This window comes from Tenrec ecaudatus, chromosome 1, assembly GCF_050624435.1.
Source record: "Tenrec ecaudatus isolate mTenEca1 chromosome 1, mTenEca1.hap1, whole genome shotgun sequence".
In the NCBI taxonomy this organism is placed as follows: Eukaryota; Metazoa; Chordata; class Mammalia; order Afrosoricida; family Tenrecidae; genus Tenrec; species Tenrec ecaudatus.
In genome coordinates, this window is record NC_134530.1 from 35,865,223 (window position 1) to 35,882,424 (window position 17,202).

A 17,202-nucleotide genomic window follows, 5' to 3' on the forward strand; every position below is an offset into this window, starting at 1 on the left:
GTCGTTTGCAGACGTTTGATTGAGTTGCCACGTCAGCAAGACTGATTCGGAAAAACTTCAGGTGGAAAGGGAGGAAAGGAAGCCGTGGATGGCCCGTAAGGTCAAATGCCACTTACTGTCATCCCAAGGAGCGCAAACAAGACGGAAACATGGAAACGTGCCGGGAAAGGCACAGCCGTCTCAGGATCGCAGTGTTAGGAAGGGGAGAAACAAAGGGTGTTATCTATCGAGTTTTAATTTTTTGATTGATGGGAGCAGCGACAGACATTGATATTTGTGAAGGCTAGGGTGTGGGGCTCTGGGTATGTCTTTCCCTTTGCCATGGTTTATGTTATTTCACGATTTCAAATACTTTGCCACGTAAAAGAGATCCCAGATAACTTTTTAAAGATGGACGGGGTGGGAGGCTTCAGAAGGTGGGTGGGAAATTTCCGTTGCTTTATCATTGGTTTTCCCACCCAGTTTTTTGAAGCGCCCTGGTCTGTGGAGGGCAGAAAGGTGTGTGGGACGCACATTTCCGGTGCCCTCGGGCCTGCCCGGCGTGGAGCGAGCAAGTTTTCCTTAAGCCTCTCTCTGCAGCGGTGGAGGAATGCAGTGAGAAAGGCTGCCTCGCCCTCTCCCTGCTTGAGCTCCTGGGCTTTAACCTCACCTTGGTCTTCTTGGGGAGCCTTCTTGTCCTGATCGAGGTGAGCAGCTTTGTTGGCTTGTGGGCCTCCCTCCCGAAGGCCAGGATACGGACTAGATTGACAGTGGTTCTCGCACATTCCGGCAAGGAGAGGCGATGGCCTCTGGTGCGAGTAACCGAGGAGGACCATCTAGATTTGATGGTGGTCCTCAACTTGACTTAACTCCGTATTAAAAATATGTGATGCCTGGGCCGCAGCGCCAACCAATTAGATCAGCCTCGCGGGGGTTAGGGACCAGCTCTGATGTTAGAAAGCCCCACGGGGGTCCTGGCCCCCAGGAGAACAAATCTCCCCAGTCTCCCTCCGACCTATCAAATGGGGGGGGGGGCGGGTGCAGCAGTTGGGGTTTTTAAGAAGCCCCGCCAGAGATGCTGAGGCTGTTCCAGTTGGCTGTAACCTGAGAGTCAGCGTTCCCCCTGGGGCTCCGGGACTCGCTGGTGGGGGTGTTGACGCACGGGCCTGCTCTCTTCTCAGCCAGTGGCCGCAGGCTCGGGGATACCCGAGATCAAATGCTACCTGAACGGCGTGAAGGTGCCAGGAATTGTCCGGCTCCGGACCCTGCTCTGCAAAGTTTTTGGGGTGCTCTTCAGTGTGGCTGGAGGTAAGGAGGGCCTTTGGGTGGCCACCTCATCTTTGGATGGACTACCACATCTCAGGAGGCTGGGGAGTCAGGGCCGGGAGGACAAGGGGCACTGCCTGTGTGGATGGTGAGTTACATGCCATCAAAGGGCCGGCACGCTTTGTGGATGGGTCATTTTTGCCAGTACAGACATGGGATGCGCTGTCCTCAGTCCCCCACCAGCTCCCAGTCTGTTCTGAAGGAGACTGACGAGCTTATGGGTGTGTGGAGCTGGGTGTTCAGCAAAGCCCTCGCCCTGCATGCAGGAGAGCGGCCGTAACTGTTTCAGGCTTTGTGGCTCGAGCAGAAGGAGCTGTGGTGGTACTGTGAGTTAGGAGTTGGGCTGTCAACTGCCAGTCTGGTCTGGTGGTTCAAACCCACAAGCTGCTGAGGGAGGAAGATGAGGCTGGCTGCTCCCATAAAGATTCCCATCTTGGGGACATGATGTGAGTCGGGACGGACTCAGCGGCAATGGTTTGGGGCTAGAGGAATAGGGAACCTTGTGGTGCATGGGTTAAGCAGCAGGCGGCCCACTGCAAGGTCCACAGGTCACACTCTGGTCCAGAGGAGAAAGGTGAGGCAATCTTCTTTTGCACAGAGTGATAGCCTCGGACACCCTGGGGCAGCGCTACTCATCCTCCAGGGTCACTAAGAGTGAAATCAACTCAGGGCTGTGGGTTTGGGTTTGGGCAGAACTTGAGCATGTTTCGTAGGTACTTACATGACCATTTACAGTGGAGCCACCTACAAACCTGAAACCCATTCTTAGGTCCTGGGCTGTATGAACACGAGCTCGGACTGGCCCCTGGCCTGTAGTGTATTTGACCGCTGACGTGGAGTGTGGAGTGTTTTCTAGAATGGCATAATTTGAAACGAGCTTGTTGGGTGAGAATTGTGGTTCAGTCCCTGTTCTAGGTTCTCAAGGTAGAAGTTTACGTGGCAAAGGTCTCCTGACCGGGAGGCCTTCTGGGATCACTGATGGTCTTTCTCTTTGTCCCCTGCCCCAGGGCTCTTTGTGGGGAAGGAAGGCCCCATGATCCACAGCGGAGCAGTGGTGGGAGCTGGCCTTCCTCAGGTGAGAGCTGAGGGTCTCCCTCCCTTGCCCACAGCTGCAGAATCCTGATGGCAGTGCAGGTTGCCGTGAAAAATATGTGGGTGGTGTCCCAAGCACGGGTCAGGTGCTGGCAGTCTTCGCAGTGCCCTGCTAAGTCCTCTGAGAGCCGAAATGGGAGACAGGGAAGTCACCGTGGAGTCCCCACCGCCCTGCCATGGACCTCCACTAGGGCGGTTTGGGATACCAGCTCGGCGCCGCCCACTCTCCGAGGCTGGACCATTCTGGCTCCTGGGCCGGCTACAGTGGGCTCACACCGCCCTTGCTCAGAGGGGGGATCTTGCTGCGGTGTGTATCCCTGAGGCAGAAGAGAGGGCTTTTTCGTCACAGCCCACCCTGGGGTCCTCCATCTCACTGCTGCCCCAGGCCCCTGACATCAAGTTCCAGCTTCCCGGCTGTGAGCTGAGGAGTGGATGGAAACCAAACCCGGGTCGGGTGTCAGCTCAGAAGTTTGCTGAACAAACTGAACACTGGCTGCCTGACCTCCTCATCTCTTGGTGTCCCCTGGAAGGACGGCCTTTGTCTCCTCCAGTTGTCCTCAGCCTCTCCCTCACTGCTTCATGGTTTCCTCCCCCTTTGTCTCTGGAAAAGCCTCTGCAGAGCCTGGACATTGGGGCAAGGGCTGCAGGAAAAGAAGTTCTTCTAAAGTGGGGGGGGGGTGGTAACTCGTAACTTGTTTCCTCTGGGTTGATATGCGTGACTGCCACCTCCTGGCAGCTCACCTGCCCAGATGTGCTTGAGCAGGGGGACCCCCCCAAGCCATGGAGTCCTGCTGCTCTGGGCCCCGCTCTGACTTTGTTCCCCCTCGTTTCAGTTCCAGAGCATCTCCTTACGTAAGATCCAGTTCAACTTCCCGTATTTCAGAAGTGACAGGTACGTGATTCAGAAGCCAGGTGGTCGTGCATGGCCTGTCAGACCACAAGCTTTCTGCAGCGTGGCCAGGGTGGCCTGCCGCCCCACTGGAGAAGAAGGGCCTTAGAGTGGCTCTTCTGGAAAGATGCAGAGCGCCCCACTGGCATCGCGACTTTGGTTTGGCTGAGACGTGAGGCCCACAGCGCCATGGGCAGTGAGTGCCCACGGGCATCTCCTCAGGGATGTGCCCTCTATTCCAGAATGACCTCACTGGCTCAGCGCCCAAGGCCTGGGGGTGTGGGGGTGCTGCTCCTCTGGGCACTTAGCGGGGCCCTTGGCCAGCGGCTCGGTCAGAGTCAGAGTGCCCCTCTTGTGTGTGTTGCGTGGCGCTGTGCACCCGCTCCGCCGTGTGGTCCCAGCACTTGGACATTTTCTGGAAGGAATGAGGTTCAGTGGCGACAACAGAAACCCCGGAGAGAATGGCTGAGACATAACCTGGACCCCATGTTTGCAGAAGAGGCTGGCTTTCAGGGTGTCCCCAGGCAGAGGAAGCACGGCCCAGGGTGCGCCTCCCAGGGAGGATGTCTTGCCATAGCCACCTCGCAGAGAACAGCCTCTCCCAAGCCCCATGCTCACGGGTCCTGAGGGAACGTAGGGATGAGGGAGCAGAAAACTGGCTTTGTTCTGATCAATCCCGTCTCTCTCTCCCCTCCTTAGGGACAAGCGAGACTTTGTATCAGCTGGGGCGGCTGCCGGCGTCGCAGCTGCTTTTGGGGCCCCGATTGGGGGCACCTTGTTCAGCCTGGAGGAGGGCTCGTCCTTCTGGAACCAGGGGCTCACGTGGAAAGTGGTGAGGAGCCCAGAGAGGGAGTGGAGTGGACATCGCTCACCCGCCGAGTGGCCGGTCTGGCGAGATGAGGAGGGTTGGCCTTGTTCTAGATCCCCACAGGGCCCCGGTCTCTGCGCAGAGCCAGTGTCCGGCGGCCTCAGACTTGTCATTGTCCCTTCTCCTCCAGCTCTTTTGTTCCATGTCGGCCACCTTCACCCTCAACTTCTTCCGCTCTGGGATTCAGTTTGGAAGTTGGGGTGCCTTCCAGCTCCCTGGGCTACTGAACTTTGGCGAGTTTAAGGTATGTGTTCTCTCCCCAGGACCCTCTCAAGTCAGGTCCCCCAGAGAAGTGGTCAGAAGGCCGGTCTCTCCCCTTGGGTCACTCTCCTGTGTGCCCCGTGGTGGGCAGCACCACTCCTGTCTCTGCCTTCTCTCCTCTGCCCCTCCCTGTTCTCATGGGCGCTCTGCTTTCTCTCTCCCTCCCCCACCCCTTCTCTCAGTGCTCTGACTCTGATAAAAAGTGCCACCTCTGGACAGCTATGGATTTGGGTTTCTTCGTCATCATGGGGGTCATTGGGGGCCTCCTGGGAGCCACATTCAACTGTCTGAACAAGAGGCTTGCAAAGTACCGTATGCGAAACGTGCACCCGAAACCTAAGCTTGTCAGGTACCTGCCTGCATAGCCGCCTCCCCCAGCTTCCTGTGAGCAGGGCCTTGTCTCCTGAGGAGAGCCATTGAGGCCCCGGGTCCTTCTCCTGCGTCCAGAGACTCTCACCCCTGCTTACACAGGAGGCTTTTCCGTGCCTCACAGAAGGAGCATGTGGATGCGCCGGCTCCCTTGACTGACCGTTTTCCTCCACGAGCTGCCAGAACCCAGCAAGTCGCTGATCACGTGTTGACCGACAGGCCCATGGGGCTGCGTCCGTGCCTTTTGGGGACTGCAGGGTTGGGGGTAGGCAGGGTGGTGGGTGTCATGTTCCCAAGAGCAGGGCGTCTCTGTTTCGTAGAGTCCTGGAGAGCCTCTTGGTGTCGCTGGTAACCACGGCCGTGGTGTTTGTGGCCTCCATGGTGCTGGGAGAATGCCGGCAGATGTCTTCTTCGAGTCAAATCGGTAATGACTCCATCCAGCTCCAGGTAACCCCGGTGCCTGCTTCCTTTGACCGCACCCCCACAGAGCAGACGAGGGCAGGATGGCGTGGCTGCCTTCTGTTGAGAGCTAGTCGATGCCTTGGGCTCGCTGCCCCTCTGGCATCTGGTCCCCAATAGACAGGGCAGTGTGTGGGAGTCTTTGGCCCCAGAGAGTCCCTCTGTCCCTTCCGCCTTCGCAAAGTGCACTGGCCGCCGTAGACGGGCCACCGCTGACCATCCGTCCCTTCTTCCCCCAGACCCAGGCTCCCCCCACCCCTCCGAGCCTGACCAGTGCTCTGGGATTGAGAGCCACTCCTGAGATGGGGACAGCTGCCCACACTCTCCCAGCGTCTTCCGTTGTCACTATGGATCGGTCACAGTTCCCATCCATCCACTTCCCCTGCATGTGTGTTTAAGTGTGGATCCTGTTGTGTTTTCCCGTTTCCCAACTAAGGGAGTATGATCTTTTCCTGAACCTTTCTTCCCCCAAAAGAGTAGGGAGTCTGAGATAAGCTAGCCTGGGGCAGGCAGGCGGGCCTATGTTCTGGCCTCTTAGGGGCCGGCCGCCTGATGAGCGTCTCTTGTTGCTCCCCAGTTGCGACTTAAGGACCTTCGTTGTGGGTCTCTCGTGTCTCCAGGAACAGTGCAAGGAGAGCTAGAAAGTTTTGGATCTGGGGTCAGCAAACTATACCCCGTGGACCAGACCTGGCCCTTGGCTACTGCTTGTTTTTATGTGGCCCCAAGTTAATAGTGGTTCTCAAGGGCTTTTAAAAATGCAAAGAATATATATGCCCGATGCTTTACTTGGCCCATAAATCTAAAGTCTTTGCACCTAAAAGTATTCCAGACGACCCCACCATCGTAGATCATGACTCGTTTACCCTCCCAAGACCACCCCATGGCCAGACCAGAGCTGTTGTCCAAAGCGTGTTCTCTGAGCATTGGTGTATATGATTCCAAAGCCGTCAGGAATGTTTTCTTTGTTCAAGTAAGTTGCTGCTCGGTGCCGTCGAGTTGATTTCGGCTTGTCGTGACCCCACTTGATAGAGCTTGGCTGTCACCCATAGGGGAACAGACCCTCCCCCACCCCGGGCTTTGTCCCACCGAGCCGCCCAGTGGGTTCAGACCGCCAGCCTCCCAGTGGGTAGCCGAGCACTTCACTGCTGGCCCCACGGGTTTCTTTAGTTTGGGCGTTCTTAGGGCCTTTAGTAGTTTTTTGAAGCTTACGTTGTGAATGATAGCTATGTCCCACTAACACCGTCTCGGGAAGGCTCCTCACGTGCCAGGCATCCCACGGCTCTAATTTGAGTCTCACACAGCCACGCTGGCTAGTAGCAGCTCCCCATTCCACAGAAGAGCTGCTGAGGCAGAGTGAAGCTTTGACCAAGCTCACTTCGTTGGGAAGTGCATCTCAGCAGTTTTGGGACGAGTCAGTCTGGTTCCAGGTACAGGCTCTTAACCACTATGCTGCACTGCCTCTTGACCGACCTGTACCATGATCTGGACTTGCCTGCTCCTAGGAGGGGTGGACTTTCTACCAGTGAAGAGCCAGAGACTTCACAGGGCACCTGCTGCGGTCACTGGGGGGCAGGTGGGAATCTGTCTGGTGGTGGCACCTGCTGCGGTCACTGGGGGGCAGGTGGGAATCTGTCTGGTGGTGGAGCCGGGACTGTGCATGTAGCAGGGTCCACTGGATTCCAGAGGAAACTGGTGCTGCTCCCCACTTGTGACAGCAGGGTCCTACCCCTTTGGATGCCAGGGATGCTGTCCTGTCAGCTCCTCTTCGTGCTGTCTGGCCCCCGCTCTGTGCGCCTTTCTGCTCTGCCACTGCCCCTGCAGGTTCTACTACCCAAGGGCGCCATCCTGATTGCTGCGGAAGCCTTCCACAGCCTGGCTCATGCCCAGCCTGTTCATGCGGGTGGCGCTTTCAAACCCATTGCCTTCAGTGTCCACGTCACGCCATCCCTAGGTGCTGTCAAAAGAAGCTGAAGCCAGGGGTGGGGGTGGGGCGTTCCAGACCCATAGCACCGGTTCAGTAACGCTCCCCAGTGGTGGGACGGCACAGTGTCCACAAGGAAATGAGATACACCAGACTCCCAGCACCCTGGCCCTGCAGGTGGCAAGAGGGATAGGCCTGCTGGGTGTAGAGTGGCTGCCTGCCCAGTCTGGGTTTTGTTCAGTCTGCAGCATCAGGGAGAAAGAGCGGAGCCTGGTCTCCTTTCACAGCCGCCTCGGCCTGCAGGGCTTTTTCCACCGGGGGCCAGAGTTGAGTTGGCCTTAATCCTGAGTGGATCCTGCAGATGGATTTTGGGCCAATTCCAGTTTTATTGTAGGTGAAATGGTTACAAATGTGGGGTCCCGTGGGTGGGGTCTAGGGGCAGTGCAGTGCAGAGTTCCCACGTCCCTGGAAGGGAAGTGATACCCTGTCTCCCAGCCAGAGGTCTTGCGTGTCCCTGCCCAGGTCTTCTGGTGGGCCCTCGTTGGGTAAGCAAGTGCGGTTAAGTCCCGCCCCTCCTCCCTGAGGTCCGCGGACACCAGGCCTCTCATTAGCACACACCCTGAGCTGTGTTGGGGAGGCCTGAACAAAACCAAACTCACTGCCTGCCAACTAATCATTCCCACTCGCAGTGGCCCTACAGAGGATTTCTCAGTGTCAATCTTTTGTTTCCCCATTTCCTTTTTTAGTTTAAATATTTTATTGTAAACTAGGTGGAGTTTACAGAATAGATCATCAGCTTTGCATTCATCAGTTCGTACGTACACATTCTGATTCAGCCCATCCATTGCAATCCCTCAGTCTGCCATCACGTACCCCACTTCCTCCCTGGGTCTCCTGTCTCCGGTTCTTCCTTCAGTCCTAACCCTCTGAACTTTGTCCTTTGGACCTGACAGCCTGCTGACTGACAGCTAACAAGGGGTGATTGTAGTCCCAGACCTGACGGGTGACTGGGGGCCATAGTTTAGAGTCCCCTCTTCTCCTCGCCCCCCCCACCCCCCGCCCAGTCTCTTTCTGACCCGTCAGCCTGCTCTCTCATATTCCGAGTTCTGCGGGACCTTCTACATGTGATCTCAGCCCAAAGGCCAAGCAGCGATTCAGGACCTTCCAATGTGATCCTCTTTTAGAGCAGTTGGCCGTAGTAGCTGGGCACCAGCTGGTCTCATGGGTTATGGAGACGAATGTTTGCAGGGCCCGTGAGTCCATTGGTCGCATTGCTTTCGTGTACTTTTTAATTTTCATGATTCTTCTTTCCTCCAGATGGGGCGAGAGCAATAGTTAAACCCTAGATGGCTACTCTCAAGTGTTTACGATCCCAGTGCAGTCGGGACTCAGCACAGTAGGATACAGAGCATTGTCTATGTGACCTTGGTATCCCTGAGGCTAGGCTCCTGACTGCCCAAACCCAGTGACTCATTCTTTCAAGGTGTTTGGCTATGAGATTATACATCTTTACATGAGCAAATAGCCTCATCCTTCTCCCAAAGAGCGATTGGTGGCTTTGAACCTTCGACCTTGCAGTTAGCAACTCATCACCTAACCCACCTGGGCTCCTTGTAGGTAAAAGGGCACCTCAGCTACTCAGGAAATTCCAAGGGTTCGTATTGTGTTCAGGCCACCAGGGCAGAGACTAGATGCCTCCTGAGTAAGGCTCAGTTCTTTTCCCCACCGGCATGGTTCTGGTCTTTGCTACCTAGTTCCTTGGTGGGCAAAGTTCTTGAGCCCTTTCTCGCTAGAAACGTCCTACTGGGAGGGAGGGAGACTCAGGCATACCCTGTCCAGGTGCCCTGGGGCTGACTCTGTGATCCCTGCTTCCTAGGTCACCTCACAAGACGTGAACTCAAGTATCAAGACCTTTTTTTGCCCCAATGAGACCTACAATGACATGGCCACGCTCTTCTTCAATCCCCAGGAGTCGGCCATCCTCCAGCTCTTCCACCAGGACGGTGGGTCCAGACTGGCTCTCTCTCCCCGTGGTTCGTCCCTCCTGCAGGGGCGGCCCTGTGAGCCCTCTGCCCCTCCACGGCCCTCAGAGAGAGCAGGGCTGGCCCTTCCTTCTCAGCCTGAGCAGGACTTGTCCTGTCGCGCTCCCCCATCCACAGACTAGGATCTCTGCCTCCAGGTGGCAGGGGCGGGCTGGGGTCTGGAAGGGCCTGCTGGGAGCTGCGCTGACCTGAGGCCTGGTCTTACCTTGCAGGGACTTTCAGCCCCGTCACTTTGGCCTTGTTCTTCACCCTCTATTTCTTGCTGGCCTGCTGGACCTACGGCATTTCAGTTCCCAGTGGCCTTTTTGTGCCTTCTCTGCTGTGTGGAGCTGCTTTTGGACGTTTAGTTGCCAATGTCCTAAAAAGGTACTCTGTGTGTGTGTGTGTGTGTGTGTGTGTGTGTGTGTGTGTGTTCACACGTGTGTAGCACACCTGGGTGAGTACGTGTGCACCAGTGTGTGGAACCCCCTTTCCACCACCTACCGTTTGACCCAGCCCCTTGGTTTCTTTCTTCACCAGCTACATTGGATTGGGCCATATCTACTCGGGAACCTTTGCCCTGATTGGTGCTGCGGCCTTCCTGGGCGGGGTCGTCCGCATGACCATCAGCCTCACGGTCATCCTCATCGAGTCCACCAATGAGATCACCTATGGGCTCCCCATCATGGTCACTCTGATGGTGAGCAGCCCACTCTGGCCTCTCGGGCCCAGCGCGGAGGCCGCCCTGAGGGATGGCTCCCGAGTCATGGCACTGTGTTTCAGGTGGCCAAATGGACGGGGGACTTTTTCAACAAGGGCATTTATGACATCCACGTGGACCTGCGAGGAGTGCCGCTTCTGGAGTGGGAGACCGAGGTGGAAATGGACAAGTAAGGCCTCGAGTCCTCCTCCTCACGCCCCAGCTTTAAGCTCTGGACTCGACGGGGGGTGTCTATTTGGGGGGCAGTCCTTGGGTTGAAAGAAGATGACACAGGAGGGTTGAGACGGTTGAGCGGTGCGGCCTGTGGGGGAGCATGGTGGACAGCGCAGAGTACTTGGGGTCCCATGGGAGGGTGCAGAGGAAGCTGAGGTTGGCCGGGTTCTGGGGTGTTGCGCTGGCGCCCTCCAAAGAGGGCGCTGTGATTCCGTTTATAAATGGTGTGCGTGCTGAGCCCTGAAGTGGGGACCGGCCTGCTCCCCATGAGTTGGCACCATCATGTCATCAGCAACCCACAGGTCCTCTGGACATCCTGTGTGTGGTGTCAGGCAAGGCCTTTGTAGTTGGACATGGGGGTCAGCAGGCTTCTCTGTCACCGTGGGATAGCGAGTGTTTGGGGCTCCCTGGCCGTTCCGCCTCCATCACAGTACTGCTGCTCTGTCGCTGAGACGTGCAGGAGGGGCAGCTGTGCCCACAGTGAGCACACGGGACTTGGCCCAGGGCTCCAGGGAGACCCAGACGTGGGCATTTCTCAGTTGGGGTCGTGTAGGTGGGAACCCCGCAGCAGGTGCCCGAAGGGATGGCCGCACGCTCAGCGAGCTGCGGGTGCTCGTGGTGAGGGGACTCAGCTGGAGCTGAGGACCACGCACAAGCCCAGCGGTTTGACGTGGACCAGAAGACAGGGCCCCGGGCAGTCCGGTCAGCTCTGTGGACTCAGGTGCTTCCCTCTCCTACCCCAGACTGAGAGCCAGCGACATCATGGAGCCCAACCTGACCTACGTCTACCCGCACACGCGCATCCAGTCCCTGGTCAGCATCCTGCGCACCACGGTCCACCACGCCTTCCCAGTGGTTACCGAGAACCGGGGCAATGAGAAGGAGTTCATGAAGGGCAACCAGCTCATCAGCAACAACATCAAATTCAAGGTAACCAGCCAGCCCGAGGGGAGGCCAGCCCTCACTGCCCGCTGGAGAGCCAGGAGTATGGGCTTCCTTAGGCCGTGCCCAGGGGGGCTCCTCCTCCCCAGCAGACTGCGGTCATTCTTTCCTGGGTGCATGGTGCCCGGGAGGGCTGTAGGCCCGCCTGAGTAAGAACAAGGAAGCGGCCCACAGGAAGCCGAAGAACCAGCCCGGGCCTTCTAGGGGATACGGGGGCCAGGGGCTGGCATGAGGAGCCAGGAAGAATTGGTGCCGGCTACTCTCTTGTCTGGCTACTACAGACTCAAAACCCAGTCCTGGAGAGTGCAGGCGCCTCACTTGACTCCCATGCCAGCCCCATGGCTTTGGTGGCTGGTGTAGGGGCATTCCCATTGCACTGTGACGGAGGAGGGTGTCCTCGGATGGAAAATTGAAGGGCCGGGGAACGCAGGGCGTGCTCCTGGCACACTCCGCCTCCACCCGCAGAAATCCAGCATCCTCACGCGGGCCGGCGAGCAGCGCAGGCGCAGCCAGTCCATGAAGTCTTACCCGTCTAGCGAGCTGCGGCACATGTGTGATGAACATGCGGCCTCCGAGGAGCCGGCCGAGAAGGAGGACCTGCTGCAGCAGATGCTCGAGAGGAGGTGAGGGCCGCGTCGGGCTCGTCGCTGGGGCCGCGGGCGTCCTGGGCTGGGCCCTCAGGAGGGGCGAAAAGCACTCCTGCTGAGGGTGTGCTCGGCCATGTCTGGTTTTTGTCTAACAGATACACCCCCTACCCCAACCTATACCCTGACCAGTCCCCGAGCGAAGACTGGACCATGGAGGAGCGCTTCCGCCCTCTGACCTTCCACGGCCTCATCCTGCGCTCACAGCTCGTCACCCTGCTCGTCCGCGGCGTCTGCTATTCTGAAAGTCAGTCGGTGAGTCGGACAAGGCCTTAGGCTGCCCGGGCAGTGGGCATCTGTTCTCTGAGCCTCAGGGAGAGACGAGGGGTCCCTGGGAGCCCTCCAAGCTGAAGAGGGTGTGAGGACCTGCTCTGGTTTGGTTGCAGAGCGCCAACCAGCCACGCCTGTCCTATTCGGAGATGGCCGAGGATTACCCGCGGTACCCTGACATCCATGACCTGGACCTGACGCTGCTGAACCCCAGGATGATCGTGGTGAGGAGCGGGGAGGACAGGACGCCCCCCTCCCCAAGCCCAGAAGCCACCCTGGTAACTGGTGTTTTCCTTCTGTCTGCAGGACGTCACCCCGTACATGAACCCCTCGCCCTTCACTGTTTCACCCAACACCCACGTCTCCCAAGTCTTCAATCTCTTCAGGACCATGGGCCTGCGGCACTTACCAGTGGTGAACGCCGTGGGGGAGGTGAGTGCCTGGCGGGCCCTGCTGCCCTGCCCCCCATCCCCAACAAAGTGCCCCATCAGGGAGCATGCTGGGCCCAGAAGAAGGCACCTCTGTCTAAAGACCCCTGCCTGCCAGGCCTGTCCCAGGACTAGCTCTGGCTGCCTGCCTTCACGCTGCTGTCTCCTGTCTGGCCAGCAGATGGCATCAGTGTGGTGCTCACAGACACACTTAGGGGGAGGGCCCCTTTATTTTAAAAAGCCTCCCTTCCCCCTTGGCTGGAGGAGCCTGGTGGCGGAGTGGTTATGTGTTGGGCTGCAATCCGCATGGTCACAGTTGGAGACCACCAGCAGCTCCTTGAGAGAGACACACACTGGGCTTCTGTCCCCCAAAACAGTTGTAGTCATGGAAACCCACAGGGGGTGCTGTGAGTCCCCCTTGAGCTGGAGACCCACCTGTTCCTCGCACCTGCAGCTCCCTGTGCGGCAAGGCCATCCGTGGCACGCCAGGAGCCAGGAGAGAATTCCGAGCAGAGCGCCTTGTTTTCCCTTGCAGGGCTGTGCTTGGGAGCTGCAGTGCGCTCCCCGACTCATGGCCACTCTGGGACCAAGCAGAACTGCCCAGAGGGGTTTCTTTCTTTGTAGAGGCAGGTAGCTGGGGTTCACTCCTACAGGGCAGGGCAGATGGCTGAGCTTAACCGCCGGCCTTTAAATTAGCAGCCAGGCATGACACCACGACACCACCACACCAGCCCTGGCTGGCTGAACAGCGTAGAAGAGCTGCTTTGGGGGTCTGAGCCTGTCGGAGCCCACAGCCTCACCTTTTTCCTGTGGAGCAGCTGTGGGTTCAGACTGCTGACCTGTGGTCCACGATGCCACCAGGGTTCCTAAATGCTCACCCTGAGCACTTACTGCTGCGTAGTTTCCAGTTTTTTTTCGCGGAATTATCTTATTACTTTCTTGTTACACAAGCACCTTTTTTTTCCAGCTGTAGAAAAATTTACTATAGATGAACAAAAACAAAAGAAGCCTTCATCCAAACTACAATATAAAGTTTTTAAAAAAGAGAGCTAGACCATTCCTGCTACCTTCCAGTGGTAGTCATTAGCGTATCAGAGTAAATGCTTTTAATCTTTTCTGTATATATCTAGAAACAGAGGTATTATTATTTATCAAGTTTTAATGGAATCCCCGTTCAGCCTGATTTTGTAACTTACTACACAAAGTATTGGGAGAGAAACAAAGCTCTGTACTCCCGTAAAGACGTACTGTCTCGGAGAGCCCCAGGGCTCGCTCCCCTGCCCTGGTCGGTGCCTCCATGGCGTGCGACACAGACAGTAGAAGAAGCCTGGTGGTGCTGTGGGTTAAGCGGGTTGAACAACCGCCCAAGCCAAGGGAGAAAGACAAGGCCATGGCCTCTGGGGAAGACTGACAGCCTCGGTAACTCCGTGGGCAGTTCACTCATGGCCGGGGGTGGGAGTCACCTCTGGGGGTACAGGACATGGCAGCTCATTGCCAAAAGCATTGACCGTGGTACTTTGTCAGTGATTTTTAGCTTTGTGCTGCTTGGCCGGGTCATTGCTTACCCCTCTGGACGTTTTTGAGGCTTTTGATAGCTCATCCCGTGCTCTGTGAGCCCTCACTGCCACCCACAGAGCACCATGCAGCATGGGGATGCCTGGCACCCTGACACCCCTGACCACCGAACCGACTTGTGAAAGGAGGCCACCATGAGGTGTAACAGGGGCCACCATGAGATTGAAGCAAAGGCGCATGGCCGGGTGTCCGAAAGACGAGGTGCTCAGAGCTACTGCCACTGCGCCAGGGAAAAGACCCCGTGGTCAGGCCCTCCCACAGCGGGGCCCTTCGGCTGAGTCAGAATGACCTGGGCAGCACAGCCGCGGCAGTGCCTGGCGCACACATGCCCAGGGCCGGCAGGCAGGCTGTGGGGGCATGGAGGGCCACAGAGCTGTGTTGGCCCCATTCCAACAGGCGGCAGCGGGCCCACCTCATTCCTCAGCTGCAGTTAAGCTCGCCCACGGGCCCAGTCATGGCGCCTGGAGAGCTGCTTGTCCTTGCCAGCAGTCCTTAGAAATGAAGGTCGCCGATCGCTTATCAAGGTCCCTGGTCAGCTCCTAGCCTAAAGGTTGGCAATTCAAACCCCCAGTACGTGTGAAGCAAGGCCTGGAAAACCCCTTCCACAAAACAACTCTGCAAAACAACCCGAGCGGGTGGGGCACTGGGCTGGGTTTGGGCTTGGGTCCTGTGCCCTCCTGAGAAAGCCTACTGTGGCACCAGCCTGTCTGCCCGGCCGGCCCCACTCGCCTCGGCCACAGAGCTGCTGCTTGTCACTCACGCTCTGTTACCGGTTCCCCTGCGAGTGACTTGGGCCTTTCCTTCCCCACCTAGATCGTGGGGATCATCACTCGGCACAACCTGACGGCCGAGTTCCTGCAGGCCCGGCTGCGGCAGCACTACCAGACAATCTGAGGGCGCCCACACTCCAGCCTGCCCAGCCCGCACAGCAGGGCCCGCACCACACACTCAGAAAAGCCGGAACCATCCGACGGGGCGCTGGGCGGTTGCAGAGCTGGGGCGGGTACTGACCATCACAGTTCAGACCTTCAGACTTCTCAGCACACAGCGTCCCATTTCCTGCTCCCCGGGTTCCACCCCAGTGTTGACAGGCTGGCCCTGGGGGCCACCCTGGAGCCCGACCAGAGGTGGGAGACAGACTTCAGCCACTGGGGGGAGGGGGCAACAGAGCACCCCTGGGCTGCTTCCTCGCAAACCCAGCTGTCACCTTAAGCCTCTAGAGAGACTCTGGCTGAGGCAAACCAGGGTGGGGGCAGTTGCAGAATTCATGTGATAGCAAATTTCAGGATTGGGCACTGAGGAAATGAGGCAGCTTCGGGGTCCTGGGAGCATCAGGTGCTGTAGACCATGCCTGTGGCCTGAGCCCCTCTGGAAGTACAGCAGTTGGGCCCCAGGAGCAGTGCCCCCGCAGTCCGCCTCCACACCAGCCGGGAGGGCTTCTCTGGCTTGAGCTGCCCACTCCCTGCGTTCTGCAGGTCTCCTGGGAACACTTTCCAGCCTGATTCCTTCCACCCACGGGAATTCCCGAGCCTCCCTCCAGGTTCCCCAGGATCTTAGCATCCATCCCTCCTACGCCCCCCCCCCCCACCAAATTAGCTGAAGGCAGGGCCCCCTTTGGGAAACAGCTCACTTCACTGTGGGCTTAGTGCTGTTTTGTGGAGGATGGAAGAGAGCTGGGTCTCCAGCCAGTCACCCAGAAGGCACAGGAATCCATTAGAAAGACTATTCAGTTGATTCACAAAAGAGGGTGTCTGCATTTCATAAACTGCCCTCCCTGGCTGGGAGCCTCCCTAAACTGCCTGGGGGGCCTCAGAAATGGGAACTTGCAGAGGGTGTATGTGCAGGGCGTGGGGTGGGGGTTCCTGCCAGCACGAGGCAGATACCCCTGTTTCTTTCAGTGACTTCTCATGGGCTGGTTAACATGGGCCCCAGGAGCAAGCCTGAGGGTTCCGGTGTCACACTGACTGCCTCTTGCTCGCGTCTCTAGCAGCGGCCAGAGACACGCGTGCTGTAGGTCTCTGGAGGTGCTCTCCGCATTCGCAGGGCCACCGTGGCTGCCGCTGCCTCGCCCTCAGCTTGTGCCTGTCCCGGGCTGGACAGGAGCAGCCCTCTGCCGGCGGCTCAGGAAGAATCCCGCATCCGGGAGCTGCCACACTGAGAGCTTTCACAACTGACTGGCCCCTTCCATCCAGCCCCAATCTCACCTCCTTGGCCAGAATGACTTTAATTTCCGACGTTCTCAACCTCCCTAGGAACCCAAGAGAGCCAGCAGTTCAGGAACTCGGGAGACTGTTCAGACAGGTACCCCCTACCCCACTTCCCAGACAGGACTGGCCTGGGCTAGCTGCCACTCACGGAAGTGGCCAGAATGTGACCACATCACTTAAGTCAGGACCATGGTGTGGCCGTCCCCCCGCAGACAGCGGCCCGCCATCCACATCTCCCTGCAGAAGGGCCTTGCCTCGAGGCAGCCCTGCCTGAATGTTGCTGGGGTTTGTCCCTCATGCACGTCACGTTGGATTTGAGTCCCAGGTGTTTTGTTCCCAGAGAAAGTAGAATGTGAACGAACGCCTCCCTCGCTCCTGGATCAACTGGATGGATGATGGGCACAGAGGCACTCATGTTCCCGCCCTTCCTGTCTGTCTGCCCTTTCCAAAAAACCCAAAGACAGCCATTTCTTCACTGTAACCATAGCTGCCCCTCCTCCTTTGGGTCCCTTCTTAGATACCAGGCCAGCGTCTCCAGAATCTCCCCAAGTCCCCAGCCCCATGAGCTGGACTTGCACTCCTCCTAGTGACCAGGCACCTCAACCACAGGGCCTGGGCTGGCTGGAGGTGCCTGGCCTGTGGGTGAGGCCATGGGGGGTGGAGGGGAGAGAGTCTAGTCCTGCCCTGGGTGCTCTGGATGTGGTTGTCATGACCTTGACCTTGCACAAGTAGCGGTCCAGGCTTGCCTCTCCAGCCACATAGGTTTCAGAGAGGAAGGACCTGGGGTGGCCTGGGCAGTGCACGACAGGCCCAGGCAGGATTGACCGGCCCCTTCCAGCAGCAGCTTCCTCTTCTGCCCCATTGTTGGTTTGTACAGTCGTGTTAGCTAATTCCCCTGTGTATAGAAATTGTATTTTTTTTAATTTGTAAAAATCTATTTTTATTTGAACCTTGGAATCTTGAACGTTCTCGCTCTAACCGTTAACATGTTGGAATAAAATGTCTTCATCTGCCTCG

At 57.7% G+C, this 17,202-nt stretch overlaps 1 protein-coding gene across 2 annotated transcripts in view; it reads left to right on the plus strand.

Moving 5' to 3' along the window:
- The window catches only part of CLCN6 (chloride voltage-gated channel 6), a 28,930-nt gene extending 11,728 nt beyond the window's left edge, over positions 1-17,202 (plus strand). Inside the window, exons 6-23 of one of the 2 annotated variants that reach the window (XM_075550882.1) lie at positions 580-686; positions 1,161-1,287; positions 2,313-2,380; positions 3,231-3,289; positions 3,986-4,118; positions 4,285-4,398; positions 4,598-4,764; positions 5,105-5,231; positions 9,041-9,167; positions 9,419-9,572; positions 9,726-9,885; positions 9,969-10,075; positions 10,863-11,049; positions 11,527-11,684; positions 11,804-11,960; positions 12,092-12,199; positions 12,282-12,407; positions 14,792-17,202. In XM_075550882.1, coding sequence (XP_075406997.1) covers positions 580-686; positions 1,161-1,287; positions 2,313-2,380; positions 3,231-3,289; positions 3,986-4,118; positions 4,285-4,398; positions 4,598-4,764; positions 5,105-5,231; positions 9,041-9,167; positions 9,419-9,572; positions 9,726-9,885; positions 9,969-10,075; positions 10,863-11,049; positions 11,527-11,684; positions 11,804-11,960; positions 12,092-12,199; positions 12,282-12,407; positions 14,792-14,872 — 2,267 coding nt within the window. In that variant the 3' untranslated portion in view covers positions 14,873-17,202. Of the gene's footprint in view, positions 1-579; positions 687-1,160; positions 1,288-2,312; positions 2,381-3,230; positions 3,290-3,985; positions 4,119-4,284; positions 4,399-4,597; positions 4,765-5,104; positions 5,232-9,040; positions 9,168-9,418; positions 9,573-9,725; positions 9,886-9,968; positions 10,076-10,862; positions 11,050-11,526; positions 11,685-11,803; positions 11,961-12,091; positions 12,200-12,281; positions 12,408-14,791 lie in introns of those variants that run through there. The other variant, XR_012784543.1, reaches the window with a different exon arrangement.